This window comes from Brachyhypopomus gauderio, chromosome 7 (assembly GCF_052324685.1).
Source record: "Brachyhypopomus gauderio isolate BG-103 chromosome 7, BGAUD_0.2, whole genome shotgun sequence".
NCBI classification, from domain to species: Eukaryota; Metazoa; Chordata; class Actinopteri; order Gymnotiformes; family Hypopomidae; genus Brachyhypopomus; species Brachyhypopomus gauderio.
Genome location: NC_135217.1, coordinates 8,318,303 through 8,336,672, shown reverse-complemented (window position 1 = coordinate 8,336,672; position 18,370 = coordinate 8,318,303). Strand labels below are relative to the sequence as shown.

The 18,370-nt window shown below is 46.5% G+C and overlaps 1 protein-coding gene across 4 annotated transcripts; it reads left to right on the top strand.

Moving 5' to 3' along the window:
- Positions 1–741: 741 nt before the first annotated feature.
- Positions 742–18,364, top strand: ythdc2 (YTH domain containing 2). 4 transcript variants are annotated; one of them, XM_077011430.1, is made up of 32 exons: positions 784–895; positions 1,006–1,147; positions 1,792–1,956; positions 2,063–2,153; positions 2,250–2,449; positions 2,638–2,840; positions 3,392–3,558; positions 3,947–4,049; positions 4,474–4,630; positions 4,856–4,963; positions 5,159–5,307; positions 5,786–5,921; positions 6,059–6,185; positions 6,518–6,583; positions 6,706–6,884; positions 7,429–7,525; positions 7,648–7,735; positions 7,844–7,924; positions 8,015–8,097; positions 8,245–8,350; positions 8,536–8,655; positions 9,107–9,379; positions 9,733–9,859; positions 9,966–10,171; positions 10,275–10,470; positions 10,643–10,752; positions 11,057–11,364; positions 11,451–11,643; positions 11,972–12,175; positions 12,265–12,447; positions 14,547–14,618; positions 17,480–18,363. In XM_077011430.1, exons 3-32 carry the CDS (start codon positions 1,797–1,799, stop codon positions 17,486–17,488), a joined length of 4,302 nt encoding a protein of 1,433 aa, XP_076867545.1. In that variant the 5' UTR covers positions 784–895; positions 1,006–1,147; positions 1,792–1,796; the 3' UTR covers positions 17,489–18,363. The 4 variants fall into 4 exon arrangements, with proteins under 4 accessions (XP_076867544.1, XP_076867546.1, XP_076867547.1 ...); XM_077011429.1 differs by lacking the exon at positions 1,006–1,147 and having other exon boundaries at positions 742–895; XM_077011431.1 differs by lacking the exon at positions 1,006–1,147 and having other exon boundaries at positions 746–895; positions 17,533–18,364.
- Positions 18,365–18,370: the final 6 nt, after the last annotated feature.

Sequence of the window (18,370 nt, the reverse complement as noted above, 5' to 3'; positions counted from 1 at the left end):
TTCTGTAGAAATTCCAGATGTACTGCTGTTCAAAACTTCCAGACAAAATGCAACATTTGAAGTGATGCCAAGTCCCCTGCTGCATTTTGACTGTCTGTGTTCCATGAAATGGGATTGTAGCTGCAAAGACTTTAAGCCAACACTTGGGGCTTTCCCACAATATTTTGTTGCAAAATAAATTATAAATTGATGGACACAGCTTAAATACACAAACAGCAGAAAGCCACATTACCACATTAAAATTTTTGTTATTTAACACAAAAATCTCAAATGCAACATTTTTAGCATTTTAAAGCATTTTAATTCATTTAACATAAAGATTTAAAAATTATTTTAGGGTCTTCTTAATTTTCTTGGGCTGTGTAAATGCACTCAGCTACACCTGCGCTTTCACCTGATGTGTCATAATAGTGCCCTCATTTTCACACTGATTCCCACATGATGACCAGTGTGCATTTTGTGCAGATGAATCTCCTGCACTGACCTTGATGCACAGGCTCATGTGTCACTCATACATGAGAGAAGAGGACTAATCAGACTTCTCATCTTCAGAATTATATTCCGTTATCTTCCTCTGCCTATAAGATCTATTCTACCTCACTGCTTTAAGGATCTAAGATTATTACCGACTGGAGTGTAAGACAATGCAGTGCAGACGATGAAGTGCAGACAGTGAATATACCAATATATGTTGTACTACTCATGTGTGTGTTCTGTACTACATCTGTAGTTTCCTTGCTGACAGGTGATTGGCTGTGTTCCTTGGTGACATGCTGCGACGTCTCTGGTCTTGATTGGTTGTCCACAGAGAGGCGAGAGACTTTTAATTTGGAGTTTAGGTGTTAAACTCGGGAGTGTTGGACACTATCTGTCCACTTAAGATCCACAACAGACAGTAAGTAACGAACTAGCTTTAGTTACCCACCGTCGCGGAGTCTTGCTCTCAATCTTGTGATAACTGTCTCAGTGTAAAATAAAGTATGGCTTTTTATTTTTTTTAAACAGGGAACAAAATAAAAGCTTGCGGTGGACTACTAGCGTTAGCTCGTTTAAACAAATATCCAGATATCCAGCTGAACATCCACCAGAAACTCCCCGAGGCGCCGACCTACCTGCGCATTTCTGGGTCTTTACAGATGTAAACGATGTAATGATGTTTTAACTCGACACATTTGCCTGCCAATTAAATTAAAAATACGAGTTCGGTCCTGTTACCAAACTTCTTGGCTAGCTAGCTGGATAAACGGGTTAGCGGGCTCCAGAGCTAGCTGGGTACAGCAGCTAGGCTAACACTGAGGGCTGTGTGAACTGGAGCTGCGTGTCCACCAACACCAACTAACTACAGTGATGTTGTGGTCGTTAATGTAGCTGGCTAGCCACATAGCTTCATAACTACCTCAAATACTTTCTCAAAATACCTGTTTAAATGTTCATTTTGTCTTGACGGGTGATGTCAGTTTAGGTAAATTAATTAAAAGACAAAAATACGGTTCAGGTTTAGTAAGGGAAACGTAATGTATGAAATTAAGATAACCTCCCTCGGTCACTGTCTTCTAGGAGACGTGAACCTCAGTTATATGGAAGCTAAATAACTAATGAACTACATCCAGTGGTGTTTCTTACATTAGAACTCGTAGGGAATTGTTGTATGTTATTTTAATGTTTCTTTGACATGGGATATTAAATTCCAGTGATTTGGCATGATGGGATCTTCTGACCCAGGACTTTCTATTGTACAGCCTGAGATTTCAGGTTGCTCACATCAAATCTCTTTCTGTTCTCCATGATAAGCCATCATGTTCCAACCAAACGCCACCTCCCAGAAAGCATACATGACATCGGCCAAGAAGCCTCATTCTCTGAAAGCAAAAGGGTTTAAAGACATCAGGATTGATGAAGAAGTTAAGATTGCTGTGAACATAGCACTGGAGAGGTTTCATCACAGTGATGAGAAAGGTGCGTTCAAGCGTAAGATGTTAATAAGACAGAAATCTCACTCTTTACTAGTGTTCCTGTTGATCGCTGCCGGGAAAGTGTGAAGATTTATCGTTTTGTTTTACAGAGATGGAGTTTCCTTCTTCATTCACGAGCTCAGAGAGAGCTTTTGTACATCGCGTTGCCCAGTCCTTAGGTTACATTTCAAAAAGCAGAGGGTGAGTGAGTTGCATTTCATAGAAAGAGAAAGTAACCATGTACACCAACATCTGTGCACGATTAAACACCAGACACGTGTGCTTGTGCCTTTGTAGAAAGGGATCACAACGCTTCCTTACTATTTGGAAGAAGGATGGCTCGGACAAGGCTCAGTCCATTATGACCTTTGACCTCACCCACAATTCCAAGCACGTGGTGCGAAGCCTGCTACAGATGTTCCCCATCACTAATAAAGAGCGCAGTGACCTCCTCCCACGCATGAAGAGAAGCGTGTCTGTTTCCCTGCAGGCTGGAGGTATTTCTGTCTTTATCATGTTTTCACCGAGGTGTGATGCAATGGGATGTAGGTATACAACCTTTTGCAGTCCATAAGGTTCTATTTATAATAATAATAATAATAATAGTATTTATCTATATAGCAAGGTGTAAGCAATCCTAGTGATGTTTTTTGTATGGTTGGTTTGGTGGTACCCTGTTCTTCAGATAGCAGTCGAGATAAGAACAGAACCAGCGGGAGGCTGAATAACGGCATACCCCAGGTGCCCCAAAGGAGAGGCCCGTCCGATCTTGACTGCTTTCGACGGGTCCTTCCGGTCTTCGAGCGCCAGGAGGAGATAGTGGCGACCATCAAGGAGAACCAGGTGGTGCTGATCGTGGGTGAGACGGGTTCAGGCAAGACAACACAGGTGAGGCTGCAGTCTGAGCCCAGAGCAGGCGCTGTGGTTGGCCCTGCTTCAGTATTCATGTGCTTCAAAATAGTCAACAGTATTAATGACAAAATTGGTAAGACTGAGTTATCATTGCTGTTCTGGTAGTACTAACAGTTACTCATTAATTGTCATCTGCCTCTACTACTGGACAAATGGGTGTTTTTGGGTGAAGCATTTCATGTTGGAGGTGCATAATACATCTGCCGCTGGTATATTTGCCATTAAGGGCCAAAATTCCAACATTGAACTGATAATTACAACCAATTATTTAAATCTCTCTAACAGATTAAGCCTTCTTTTAAAATTTGCCTTGTTTATAATATTACCACAGTAACAACACGGTGCTCATTATTGTGATTCTTTAGGCCCAAGATAGTGTTGGTACATCCATAAACATAACCTCCAGTAGAAAAGCACAAGCAGTGGTTAAAATGTGTTCCATATTATTTATTGATGGCCACATCTTAAGCAAACAGCACTATAGAGGAACATGCTTCCTCTCACAACCCCTGTGTTGTGTCTCCCAGATCCCACAGTTCCTGCTGGACGACAGCAGCAGTAAGGGAATCCCCTGCAGGATCTTCTGCACACAGCCCAGGAGGCTGGCGGCCATCGCCGTGGCCGATCGTGTGGCGGCAGAGAGAGGCGAGACCGTCGGGCAGACCATCGGCTACCAGATCCGCCTGGAGAGCAGGTGTGCTGGAGATTAGCTACAGGGAAGATCTTAACATGTTATCATGTGATCAGGTGGGCTGGAGATTAGCTACAGGGAAGATCTTAACATGTTATCATGTGATCAACTGCTGCTCCAGAGACAAACAATTTACGCGAACTTCGTGTTTGGTGTGCGCGGTGGAAGAATGCACGGTTACGCAGTTACATGGTTGATAATTACTGTGTTAGGATAGGTGTTAGAATAGGACAAGTGCTTACAGTATGTCATTTACATACAGTATGTACATATGTTCGGACCTACACTGAAAATCGGTTTACGATGCGATGTAGGAACGGCTCAACGTCGTAAGCCGAGGACCCCCTGTGCATGTCCTTTGTCAGTGATGATCTTCTGTTCCCTTCTCTAGAGTTTCTCCCAAAACGTTGCTGACCTTCTGTACCAGCGGTGTGCTCCTGAGAACCCTGATGGCTGGAGATGCCACCCTCTCCACCGTCACGCACGTCATTGTGGTAATGCACACCTCGTAATTAATGTTGAACTATATTATTAGCTAAAGTAGAATGAAGGAATTGGAAGACTATAGTAATTTGACTTTTGATGACATTTGAATGGATTTTCCTGCCACTCACGCACTTTTCTAGCATTTGTTGAATGGTATGCACCCACAGTCTTGCAATCATTGATAGATAGATTTTTTGTGTAACAACACAATACATACATAATGTCACAACATGCAAGGTCTTGTCTCCTGTATCTCCCGTAGCTAGCAACACCAAAGTGTCACGCGTTTTAATTACCCAGAAGCACACGTACTGATATACCGTCAAATATCTGAGTTGCCTAGTGCCAAAGTCAAAATGCCATGTGAAGTTACTGCTTTGCCCTCACAAACAAAACAAATGGGGAAAGAAAACAAACTTCCCGCTGTTCCAGGACGAGGTCCACGAGCGGGACGGCCTGACGGATTTCCTGCTGATCAAACTGCGGGACATGCTGCCGAAAATGCCCTCCCTGAAGCTCATCCTGTCCAGCGCCGCCCTAGACGTCAACCTCTTCATCAGATACTTCGGCGACTGCCCCGTCATCTACAGTACGTGACCAGGGTGGACCAGAAATCACCTTTTTGTTATCGCCCATCTGTATGCAGCGTTATAAGTCTTCACCAGTAAATACCACTTTACAAAGCTGATAAACTGATTAATGGCAAAGATTTCCATTCGACTTCCTCACTGAGTAAGACTTCTTTTGGACAGGGTCACAAATTCAGGTGTAATGCTGTTTGAGGAAATCTACTGAAATGCATCTTTCTTTTAAGTCAAAGGGCAGCCGCATGAGGTCAAACAGCTTTATCTGGAGGACATCTTGCGGACCACAGGCTACACCAACAAAGATATGAACAAGTACAATAAGGAGAAGCAGATAGGTGTGTGTAGTCGGACTTTCTCTGGATATGAACTCTCTTGTGGTTCTGGGTTGATGTTCCCTGCTCCCATTAACGCTACACAGCATGTTGTGTGACATGTTAGCATCGACATCGTTTAATTGAATTTTCTCAATAAATGGTGTTTTTTTTTTCCTGGCTTTTTTGTCGTGTGTGTGTGTGTATCTGTCCTCACAGAGGAGAGGCAGCAGACGTCTCTGACAGAGTGGTGTGAGGTGAAAGAGGGGTCGTCTCGGCCCAAGTGTCAGCGGGACAGACCTCCCGTCTGCATCCAGCAGGACAACGACCTGTTGGACGATGGAGGGGACAGTGTCTTCAGCCAGCTGGTAATGCAACATCTACCATAAGTCACGCTGCATCTACAAACATCAGTCCACGAACTCTGAGCAAAGCTCTGCTCTGGTCACCATGTGGTAAAGATCTAAACTATAGGTGCCAAAGTCTAGACGTCCACCACCCTACAGGGTTTGTTTCTGGATCTAACTTTCAGAAGCTCTGGAAAGCCTTGACTAACTGCATTGGGTGTGTTAGATCAGGGTTGGAGGTTGGAACAGAACACTGCAGACTGGTCAAAGTCCGAGACCAGAGCTGAGCACTTCTGATCTTGATAACAGCCACGAATGAGGTTTTTTTTTCTGTGTCATGCATGAGGTATTGGAGAATGGCGAACGACTGATTGCAATTAGGTGTAAATCTAGATTAGGCGGAATGATAGATTAGGATTAGAGTGCAAGTCTGTAAGTGTAAGGTGGTTTGTGGCGATATGGCGGTGGCCCGGGCTGCATTATTGCGTGGTGTGTGTAGAGTGAGAAGGACGTGACGGCACTGGAGCCGTGGCTGATGAAGGAGATGGACTCCTGCATCTCCAGCATCTTCCTGGAGGAGGACGACGACGCGTTCGTTCAGCTCTTCAACCTCATCCTCAACGAGAACATCAGCAGTACGAGCTTACACCCCCCCCCCCCCCCACACACACACACACACACACACACACACACACACCCCAGTCGGTTAGCTCTCCTCGGTGTGGTCTGTCTAGCATACGTCACAGCAGGTGTGTGTCTCTGCTGGTCTCAGTCGACTACAGACACAGGGAGACGAGTGCCACGGCGCTGATGGTGGCCGCGGCGAGGGGTTTCACCGACCAGATGGAGCAGCTCCTCAGCATGGGGGCGAGCGTGCACGTGAAGGCCTCCAACGGCTGGTGAGCACACGGGCCAATCAGCAGCCAGCTTTCGCTTTACTGTTGCTGTTGTGATTTGATTGGCTCCACCAGTTACTGAGCCACACTCCCCTTAAATGACTTGAATGTTTCACTTTGATGTTCAGTGTGATTTTGAATCCAGCCGATGAGTTGGTTGATGATTTTGGTTTCCACTGATCGTCGTTTTCAGTCAAGTCAAGATTTTCATTCTGAATCTTTCGTTCACCGAGATGTGACGTGCGATTTAAGTGCTCCCTTCCTTTTTCTAAGCGGTCTAACAACATAGTGTGCTCCCTAAGTAGTCGCCTTCTTCCGTGGTCACTCTTTTTCAGGACCGCACTTGACTGGGCCAGACACTTCAAGCAGACAGAAGCAGCAGACCTCCTGGAGTCGCACATGTAAGATCAACGAATCACGGTGTAGTTAGCGCGCCCCCTCGGCGCCGTGAAGCTATTCCTGTCTTGTATGTAAAACACGTAGTTGCTGATAGGTGCACTCCAGCTGCGCTGTGTCCCTGTAGCTCCTCCCTGGAGGCGGGGCAGCTGGACGAGACGCGGCTGGTGCAGGCCAGCGGCGGTGAGCTGAGCGCCGAGGAGCAGGAGCTGCTGAAGGCCTACCACCACAGCTTCGACGACGAGAAGGTGGACCTGGACCTCATCATGCACCTGCTCTACAGGATCTGCCAGAGCTCGGAGGACGGTGAGACCCGGGACCTGAGAACAGAACCGAGACTACGCTTTCGTTTGTCCCCCAGATTTAGTATTTAGATGGTAACCTTGAAGCATATTACTCAGTTACTGTTGTGCATTGTTGAGTAGGTACACTGAAATATGAAAGGTGTGTAGTTGCAAGAGTGAGCAAAGAGTCGGCTCCCGAAGCCTTGGAGTCTAAAGGGTTAAAGTTGAACATCGTTGTATTTCCCCGTTATTAACAGATAAATGTCTACAGAAGCTGGAGGTTGGATGTGGCCAGAACTTGCATAAAACATGTTGGGCTGCAGTGTTGGAACAGAAGAACCTTGTCGCATTTGTACAATTACAGATTGTGATTTTATTTTGCGTTGCATTATGTCCACGCACACGGTGAACCCTTCATGTGAGATGGTTATGCAAGTGATAATAGTTAACACAATGTATTAGGCATTCCCACTATTGAGTCATTCCTAGTGTTAAGTCTGTGCACCCAGTGCTGCAGTGCTCTTAAAAATCTCATCTCATCTTTGGTTTCTTTTCTGTGTCCTTAGGTGCAATTCTGATATTTTTACCCGGCTATGATGAGATTGTTGGACTGCGGGACCGTATAGTTTATGAAGATAAGAGATTCGTAGAGCATCAGCACAGGCCGGTTGAACTATGTGGCTGTTAGCAGCAAGATGAATTGCAAAGATGAAACATGAAATATGACAAATGAAAACTTTGGCCATTATTGGGGTTGAAGTTCTGTTTTGTTCGTGCCCACTCAGGTACCAAGTGTTCACACTGCACTCCAACATGCAGACCTCGGATCAGAGGAAGGTTTTGAAACCGACTTCAAATGGGGTTCGCAAAATTGTGAGTGCAGATTTGAGCATTGTCCGATGGCAGATTGTTGTAGTTTTTTGTTTTTGTCTGTCTGCTTGCCGATTGTATCCGAACTCTGTGATTTCCGCTGTCTTCAAGATCCTCTCAACCAACATCGCAGAGACGAGCATCACCATCAACGATGTTGTCTTTGTCATCGACTCTGGAAAAGTTAAAGAGGTGATTTTTTTTTCCTCCAATGTTGTTTTCCAAATTTGCCATGTTGTATATGACATTCCTTGAGAATTCTCTTTAATTCTTTTGTGACAGAAAGCGTTCGATGCCCTGAACCACGTGACCATGCTGAAGATGGTTTGGATATCAAAAGCAAGCGCCCTGCAGCGTAAGGGCAGGTACGACACCGGTCATGCTGTCGCACAATAATGTTTTATTTAGGGCTACGTTTTTGTGCGGTGTTGTACGGTACCACCTCGGTACGGTTGTGGGTAGGCGGCAGTAACGAGGCCCCGGTGTAGTTGAGTGCTGTGTTGGTGTGGCAGGGCGGGACGGTGCAGGCCGGGGGTGTGTTTCCACCTCTTCAGCAGGCTACGCTTCCACAACATGCTGGAGCACCAGGTCCCTCAGCTGCTGAGAATGCCCCTACAGGTATGGCCACGCCCACCATGGCCACACCCATCATGACCACGCGCCTACAGCACGCCCGCGCTCAGCTCCAGCACATGGGTGTTACATTCTCTCGCTCTTTTTCACCCCTCATTTTCCTGCCCCTCTCTCTCTCTCTCTCCCTCCCTCCCTCCCCCCCTGTTTCTCCCTGTTTCTCCCTCTGACAGGAACTGTGTCTCCACACTAAGCTCCTGGCCCCTGTTAGCAGCTCCATTGCAGAGTTCCTGGCCAAAGCCCCAGAACCTCCCCACCTGGTCACAGTGAAGAACGCTGTGCAGATGCTTAAGGTGTCACCTTTGACCTCACTCACATCAGAACATACCGCACTTTGTTACAAAATCAGTTACTGCCAAGGAGCTTCTAGAACAGTCCGCATTTGTCTCTGCTCCATCTTGCTAACACCAGTGCAATCTGCAGGATAACCGGGTTCAGGTCTGTTTTGGGCTGAAGGGAAAATGTGATTCATTTGTCGGTCCAAAATAACTGGATTTAACTTTGTTCCTGCCATAATTCTAACATCCCAAGTCTTAGAATTCATAAGGTCTTCAAACCTGGATTGGATTTAAAAGCTGTATTGACTTTAAAAGGGTGGACACAGTCCCCTCAGGACAGTACGGTAGATGTCAAATGTTTATTAATATTTTTGGTAAAAGGTTATGTTACTTATGTTACAGTACAATATTGTCCCAAAAAAAGTGTGAGCCTACTAGCTGTAAAGACACGTTTGCTCCCATCCAGTCCATAGACGCCATGGACCCGTGGGAGGACCTGACGGAGATGGGCTACCACCTGGCCGACATGCCCGTGGAGCCGCACCTGGGCAAGATGGTCCTGTGCGCGGTGGTGCTGAAGTGCTTGGACCCCATCCTCACCATCGCCTGCACGCTGGCCTACAGGGACCCGTTCGTGCTGCCCTCCCAGGCCTCCCAGAAACGGGCCGCCATGCAGTGCAGGAGACGTTTCTCCGCCAACACCTTCAGCGACCACATGGCCCTCCTCCGCGCCTTTCAGGTAGCCGCACGGGGGGCACAACGTTGGGGGTGTTTTGAGTGGGAGTCGTTGGAGCAGAGCTGTGGCGCCATCTGGTGGATGGTAGCTGTGGGTGTCCTCAGACGGGAGTAACGGTCGTCAAGCAATAAACTGTATGAAATTAGTACCTTGTACCTTAATTAAGGGTGATTTTCAGTAGTCAGGAGTAGTATTACGGTTTCTGCCAGGACTTAATCTGTGTTAGGACTTAATCTGTGTCCATAAAACAGCAAGTCTGCATAAGCCTCATCCATACAGTGGATGTTTGCTTTCTGTCTGTCATGTCTGGCTTTTGACCTCCAAGTTGACCCTGACGTGTGATGATGTCATGTCAGGCGTGGCAGAAAGCCCGCAACGATGGCTGGGAGAGGTCCTTCTGTGAGAAGAACTTCCTGTCCCAGGCCACCATGGAGATGATCATAGGCATGCGTACGCAGCTGCTGGGCCAGCTCCGAGCTCTAGGTACCGCCACGGCTCTCCAGCACTCAACACAGACCAAACGGCACAACCAACAATCCACCAATCAGAAACACTTTCATCACGCTGACCCCCACGTGCACTTTCCCAGGCTTCGTGCGGGCCCGGGGGGGCGGCGACATCCGTGACGTCAACCTGAACTCGGAGAACTGGGCGGTGGTGAAGGCGGCCCTGGTGGCGGGAATGTACCCCAGCCTGGTGCACCTGGACCGGCAGCGGCAGACGCTGGGCGGGGCCAAGGAGAGGAAGGTCCGCCTCCACCACACCTCCGTCCTCAGCCAGCCCCAGTACAAGAAGGTCAGTGGGCCTACAGCACACAGTGTTTGTGTGTGTGTGTGTGTGTGCGTGTGTGTGTGTGTGTTCCGCTACCCCTTTCCAATTTGTTCCATTCCCTCCCCAGATCCCTCCAGCCAATGCCCAGGCGACAGCGGTCCAGTCCCTGCCCACTGATTGGCTGTTGTATGACGAGATGACCCGGGCGCACAGGATAGCCAGCGTGCGGTGCTGCACGGTGGTCACTCCCCTCACCGTGGCTGTGTTCGGGGGCTGTGCCAAGCTGCCCAGTACCGCCCTGCAGGAGCCCACCATGCCCAGAGGTAGCCCCGCCCCCTCAGACTGGCAATCACACAGCTCTGGTTCCCTGTTTTAACCATCTGTTACAGAATGATTATAATAAGGATACTATACTGAAGATTATACAAAATACAGCCTCTGTGTGTGTGTGTGTGTGTGTGTGTGTGTGTGTGTGTGTGTGTGTGTTGCCAATAGCAAACTATGCTATGAATGAGGGAAGTGACAGTGAAAATGAGGATCCCTCCACAGTTCACCTGGCCCAGGTGAACATTGATGAATGGATCAACTTCAAACTGAATCAAGAGGTGAACACACTCCGAGACACACATTCTCTCTCTCTCTCTCTCTCTCTCTCTCTCTCTCTCTCTCTCTCTCTCTCTCTCTCTCTCTCTCTCTCTCTCTCTTCGCTCTTATTCTCTTTCCCGTTCGTCCCTGCTGAACTGCACCGTTGACCCACAGCACGCTTGGGCTCTAGGAGGCTTCATTGCTTTATTTTCCCTCTACAACACTTCATTATGTTCTCATTATGAGCACTTGGTATGCTCATACAGCACACGTTCAATCATCTCCGTGATACTTGTTTGTATGTGCCCCCCCCCTCCCTCTAAGATGGCGGAGCAGGTCTTCCAGTTCAGGCAGCGATGGCAGACACTGTTCCTGCGGCGCATACGTTTCCCCTCCAGGCCGTGTTCCCAGCTGGACGAGGCCACGCTGCGTGCGCTGGTCTCCGTGCTGTCTGCCGAGGATCAGGCCGCCAGTCTGCAGCAGCCCACGGGCATCGGCCAGAGACCCAAACCCATGATTCCCGGCGAGCCCCTGCAGGCCTCGTCCTGGCGGAACTCCGGCAGCCGCCGAAACGCCGGGGACGCCGAGCCGGCCCAGGAGGCCGCCGCCACAGACAGGCACGTGTCTCCATGGTAACCTCACCGCCGCTTCGACAGACTCTATTTAAGGACGTTCAGTCTCTTTAAAGCCTCTTTTAAGACGATGTCTGTTTCCTCAGGACTGCAGGACAGTCGTCTGTCCCCTCTCAGCCCAAGAGTCACAGGGACAAGAGTGGGCTCCACTCCAAGCGCTCTGCAGAGGACCGTGTCTCTGGGAAGATGGACGGCCTCGGTCTGAGCAGTCCCTCCGCCAGTCCTACGTCCACGTCCTCGGGCAGAGGGTCTTCTGTTTTCGCCTCTCTTTCAGCTGGGGTGGGCCTCACCTTGTTCTCCGACCACACCAATATGGATTCTAACTTCAGTTTGGCTTACTGAGATTATATTCTCTGTTTTTGTATTCGTTGTGTTGGTCTTCTGAATTCAGAAGGATTACATCATAGTCCCCCGTTCCTCGTCATTTATTATGTTCTTCATAAATTAACTAGCTTCTCCTGCTAATTCACAATCACTTTAGTTGCACAGATAATCCAGGACCTCAGTTGTACACATTCTGTTTCTCTGGAATCTTGTGTTCATTTTTTGTGTAATTATATATTCTGCTGTCCCAGATTATAATCCCGCAATATTTGTTGTTCTCCAGATTTCCAAGTCACTGTTGCCTCGTCCTGCTGGTCCTGTGCGCTACTTCATCATGAAGAGCAGTAATCTGAGGAACATTGAGATGTCTCAGCAGAGGGGCATCTGGTCCACCACACCCAGCAACGAGCCCAAACTGAACCGGGCCTTCCGGGAGAGCGCTGCCGTCTTCCTCATCTTCTCCGTGCAGGGCTCCGGACACTTCCAGGTGGGCTCGAGAGTTCTGGTGGGTTGTTTATTATTATCTGCAACAGCACGTATGCAAATTTGGGTGAGTCATTGTCTCTCCTCATTCAGGGCTATGCCAGGATGAGCTCCGAGATCAGCCCGGAGCAGTGTCCGGACTGGGGTTCCACCGGACTGGGAGGGGTGTTCGGTGTGGAGTGGATCCGGAGAGACAGTCTCCCTTTCCAAGTCACCCACCAAGTCCTCAACCCCTGGAATGACAACAAGAGGGTTCAGATCAGCCGAGATGGACAGGTGGGCTCGGGCATGACCAGGATAGATAGACACCGAGTGATATATGCTGATCTAGGGTCAGTTATATTGTGCTCTTTCAGCAGCTTACAAATGAAGACGGATGCTGAAATAAGCCCCTATAGATCTGCACTCATGCTCTAAATCAGGGGTCTCCAACACATCGCTCGCGAGCTACCAGTAGCTCGCCACCCCTTTCCGAGTAGCTCGCCAAAGGGCCAATGAATTACATATAAATTTGTAAACCTAATTGGTCCCATCGAGAAATCTACTTAAATTTATGTCCAATCAAAATTCACAGTTGTCCCTCCCCTTCTAATACTAAATGATTATTCGCCAATTATACAACAGTTAGTTCACAATCTGACTGGTTGAGAAGTGTTCTAACCCTGCAGATATGTGTGATAACAGCACGGTATTCTCGTTCTCTGTATCACTCCGCGGACGCGTTGTCAAGTAACGGCATGTACATATATTCATGATAACACACTCCCTCTCGTGTTCTATTGCTCAATTAACTGTCAATCAAAAAGTTAGGGTGCCGTCAATATTGAATAAACCAGGGGTCACCCACGTCATGAGTCGCCCGCGGGCTAGTTTTAAAAATAGCTCACAAAGCGCTGCATCGTTTATGTTTTTGCTACTATTATAGATTGTCCGCGATTGCTAGCGGTCTTCCCGCTTAGCAATTGACACTCGCACACGCAACTTTCGTTCGCCGCCAACCACCCCCCCCTCCCCCCGCTCAACATCTGGTAGCCCTCCGCAATAACTGGTATCCAAGAAGTAGCTCCCAGTTCCAAAAAGGTTGGAGACCCCTGCTCTAAATGATACTGTATAAAGTTTGATATCGCCCAGAATCTGTGTTCCTTTTCTTCCGTTTCTTACTATAATTTTGATCACGTTTCTTTAAATATCTACAGCAGTCCTTGATCCAAGCTGTTCACACTTGCTGTGCGGTCCAGGAAGTCTAGGCTTACCTAGGTACCTAATTTTCATGCGTCACGAGGAGCTAAATTCATGCCACGCACAAGGTAGAGCTCAAACGTCCGCAGATGTGGACGGCCGCCATTGGTTTCCCCCGTGAGGTGTTGTGATACAGCAGCGTTGTACGGGGGCATTAGAATACAGCCGTCCTGTCAGAGTGCCTGCGTGTGTGCCCATGTGCCACTGCGGGTAACTAATAAACCATTCACATACGTTTCGACGGCAGAGGCAGGATCTTTAAGCCCCAGCTGGCCGTGAGGTCGTCCGGTGGCCTCCGCGCTCAGATGCCGTCGAGGAGGCACGTGGGCCCCAGACGCGGGCACAAGGGCGACACTCTTCAAGTCCATTGTTGCCGCCACCATGTTGCTTTGAGCTGCGGCTTCTTTCCGGTGTGTTTTCACAAAGGGGCCGAGCTATTAATGGGCCTCCAATTTCTTCGAAGGGCCGCTAGGTACACAAAGTCTCTCTCCGTTTTCCCTCTCTGTGCATTCTGTGGTTTTTTTTATGATGTGGGTTTCGGGCTGCCTTGCGGGGTTAAGCTTTGTCCTGCAAGAAATGGCTCAATGCAACGTTTCCTTGTCATCGTTTATGAACTTGGAGCTTGGTTCAAATGTAATATGAATTTAATAGGATTAGGGGAGGCAGAATTGTTGGTTATAATGGTTCACTGGATGAATCTGTTCACATTTGCAGGGAGTGTTTTTGTCACACCAGCTAAAGACACAAATTTATTAAGTATGAACCCTGATGAGATTTCTTCTACTATGTGATATTGAATTGAATGGGCTAATGCAATTACTCGTTTAAGTACTCCAGTATGATTAGATTAAACCTGATAATTCCATATGAAATGTGAAAAAAATGAAATGAAATGTGCCATATTTTGTCAATTGTGATTTTTACACCCCAATCGAAATTTGTCCTCCGCTTTTAACCCATCTGTGCAGTCAGAACACGCATATATATATATATAATAACAGACTAACACCATCGCTGCATGTTATATATATATATATATATATAACATGCAGCGATGGTGTTAGTCTGTTATTAGGCATCTCATCCTAGGCAGGTTTGAGGGTAAGAGCGTGACGTGGTGTCTTGGTGGTTTGCAGGAGCTGGAGCCTCAGGCTGGAGGGCAGCTTGTACAACTCTGGGGTCGAATGTTCTCCAAACAGCAGCATGAGGTACCCACACGCGCTACCCCCCTACCCACACGCGCTACCCCCCTACCCACACGCGCTACCCCCTACCCACACGCACTACCCCCCTACCCACGCGCACTACCCCCTTACCCACGCGCACTACCCCCCTAGCCCCCTACCCACGCGCACTACCCCCCTACCCACCCACGCGAGCTACCCCCCTACCCACCCACACGCGCTACCCCACTACCCTCTACCCACACGTGCCACCCCATTTCCCACCCACGCGCACCACCGCCCATCTACCAACGCTCACTACTAGGGCTGCCACAAACGATTTTTTAAATAGTTGACTAATCACCAAGTAATTTTTATGATTAGTCGACTAATCGGTTCATACATTTATTTAATATAAAACATACAGCTTATCGCACTACAATGCAACTGCTTTTTGTATAACCATTATTAGATTTCAGCTAAAAATAAAAACAGTTAAGATCAAGATCTTAATTAACAATTAAGATCATAGTTCATTAAACCTTTAATGAAATATGCAGCTTGTTGCAACAAACAATTATTAAAATAAGGATAAGGCACTGGCTTAAACAACACAAAAATAAATACATTAATAAAGAATTTATTTATTTTTATGTTCTTTCTTTCATTTGTCTCTGGCATCAAACTTGGCTACATTTAAATCAAATTAGGTAGGTACCTGAAACTAAGGAATTATTCACAAAAATAAAGTTTTGGTTTCACTGACGTTACAGAAAACACATGAATGCATGCTAAGGCTAATGAAACAAATCGCCATCGCTAATAACTTTTACAGCCAACAAGATGAGTAAGTATTAAGTTAACGCTCTGTTTACGCTAGTTTTAGCAGCTAACTAGTAATTTAGATTACCAAGATGACTAGGGTTGCAACGGTATGAGATTTTCACGGTATGATAACCGTCTCAGAAAATACCGCGGTCACCACGGTATCACAGTTTGTTACATATATTATTAAAAGATACACTGAACCTTAAAGAAATTACAACAAGTTTTTTTTGTTCAATGAACTATTTATTTTAGAAACCTGGAACTATTGTATACAAAATGTCTCCTTAAAAAAAATGAGAGAAACCTAAATCATGGATTTCAGTACAATTATTTAAGTTTAAATTATTTAATATCTGATACACTGAGCCTGGGTCAGTGTCTGATCAACAACTGTTGTAAACGTCTGCCAAGTTTTACTGCCAAGTTGGAATATAACCAGATACTGCAGAAAGAGAGGATTTATTTTTGACATGATCCTCACAATAGAGATTTCTATTTTAAGGCTTTCACACAGAGTCCGGTTTTAACATGAAAAACAGGCACGTCGGAATTAGAAAATGAACGCATGTAAATTAATGGCGTCTTTCACATCCAATGAAAGCAAGGACCTTAAAAAGCTAGGTTTATACTTTCACTAGTGACCATAGCGCACGAGTCCGCACACCTCGCGCAAACCTAAAGTACTTGAAAATGCTTGAAATTGTAACTACTTAGTTTCACAACAAATAGCTGTGTAACTGAACAGTTCTCTTGTATCACGTTAACAAATACGATCCTCTTGTAATTCCAGGACGAAACATGAGAGAACGTGAAGACGTTAAGATGGGGCGTTTTGAAAATAAACCACCATTTAATAATGTGATAAAAAAGCGAATTATTTCGAATCATTTATAGTATATGTAAAAATATTTAACTTAATTAAGTTTAACGTGCTGGGAAATATTGAAATGGACCTTGAAAGTGACGTACAAGTGCTTTAATTCCACCTTATAAAGGTGTATGAACCCTACAGACTTTGTTCATTGCGCTGAGGCGTGGCGCGCGCAAAGTTACAAAATTCGAGAGCTGCACGACCTCGCGAATCGCCAGCGCGCGATTGTCATTTTCACCGCTGATTTAAGTTTAGCTTTTTTTTTTTTTTTTTTTTTTTTTTTTTTTGTTAAAAAATTGTTAAGTCTGATGCACTTTCTGCCATTCTCACCGCTGTGTTCTGAGTAGCTGAACCGGAGCGGAGTTGCGCATGCGCGGGTCAGTTTCTCCGCTAGCTTGCCTTTTACCGGTAATAAGCAAACGCACACGGTATGATAACCGTGCATTTTAATATCGTGGTATACCGTGAAACCGGTTACCGCTGCAACCCTAGAGATGACGGTCCCTCTTCATCAGTGTCACAATCAGCCACAACCTTTTCAGGTGCTCGTGCATCGCGGTTGTGCTGCCGTGGAAGGCAAGTTCTGCCTTGTAGATATTGCACTGCACGCGTTTCGAAACCTGACTACGGAACTCAGCAGTTTGGAGAGAAAAAAGTAAAAAAAAAACAAAAAAAAAAAAACATGCGCACTACCCCGATAATAATCAACATAATCGTGACTAGTCAACTAATCATGGCAGTCCTACTCACTACCCCCTGCCCACGCACACTACCCCCTGCCCACGCACACTACCCCCTGCCCACGCACACTACCACCTACCCACGCTCACTACCCCCTGCCCACGCACACTACCACCTACCCACGCTCACTACCCCCTGCCCACGCGCACTACCACCTACCCACGCTCACTACCCCCTGCCCACGCGCACTACCACCTACCCACGCTCACTACCCCCTGCCCACGCCCACTACCCCCTACCCACGCTCACTACCTACGCTCCCTACCCACGCCCCCTACCCACGTGCACTAATACCCCTACCCATGCTCACTACCCACGCTCACTACCCCCTACCCACGCTCACCGCCCACCTACCCACGCGCACTACCACCCATGTTCACTACACATTCACTACAAATACATCATCCTTTGAAAAGCTTCTCAGAGATTCATAAAGGTCTTATGAAGGTCCTTCTCTTCTTCACAGACCAGTTGAAGGTTGTGGTGAATTAGTTTAACCCTCATTGTTCCTGCGCCCAGGTTTGAAGAAGACGACATCGCAACCTTGGACAGTGATTTCAGACACGTTAGCAAGCCGTAGAATCATAGACCAACATAAAGTGACCAACGTTGCCCTTTCCCCCACATTTGTAAAAAAACATTAAATAAATAAATGTGTTGTGGATGAATATGAACCAGCAGGCAGAATCAGAATTCTAGAGTGGAAAATAGTTAGTCAAGTCCTGTACAAACCCTGTTTGTGTCTTCTGTAGTTCAAGGGAAGTTGTTTTTTTGTTTTATTTTATGCGCACTACTTTACTTGCTGTGCAAATGTTCCTTTGCTGTCTATGATGGCATGCACAGGCAAATCAACTCTGTTGATATTTGGTTCCTTATGTAAGTTTTGCTGAGTGTTATTTTGATATGAGATTCTTTAAAGGTACATGTTAACTGTATTTTTAATATGCATGTTGGGAGTTGAAGGTTATCTCGATGTGTAGTGGTTGTGATCAGAAATTATTCATGCAAAACATTTGTGCTCATGAAACTGGGAAACATTGATGAAAAATATTCAATGTATTGATTGCTCTGTTTTGTTTGTTGCATGTGATGAGTTTTAATAAAGATGTTACATGCATCCTGTTCATTTAAAATGTCAGGTGTTGAGCTTGGGCAAAGAGCCATCAAACTGATGGAGGAATTCTCTATCTTTATGGCAAACTTGCCATAAGTTTTGCCATAAAGTAGTAGTAGTAATATATAAAGTAATATGTGAAGTAATTTGATCAGACAAAAGGCTCCACGTTTTCCAAAATAGCAGTTTTTCTCCTTTCTGATTTCTCTTTGTGTTATGGAAGGTGATAAATAACAGAACTAT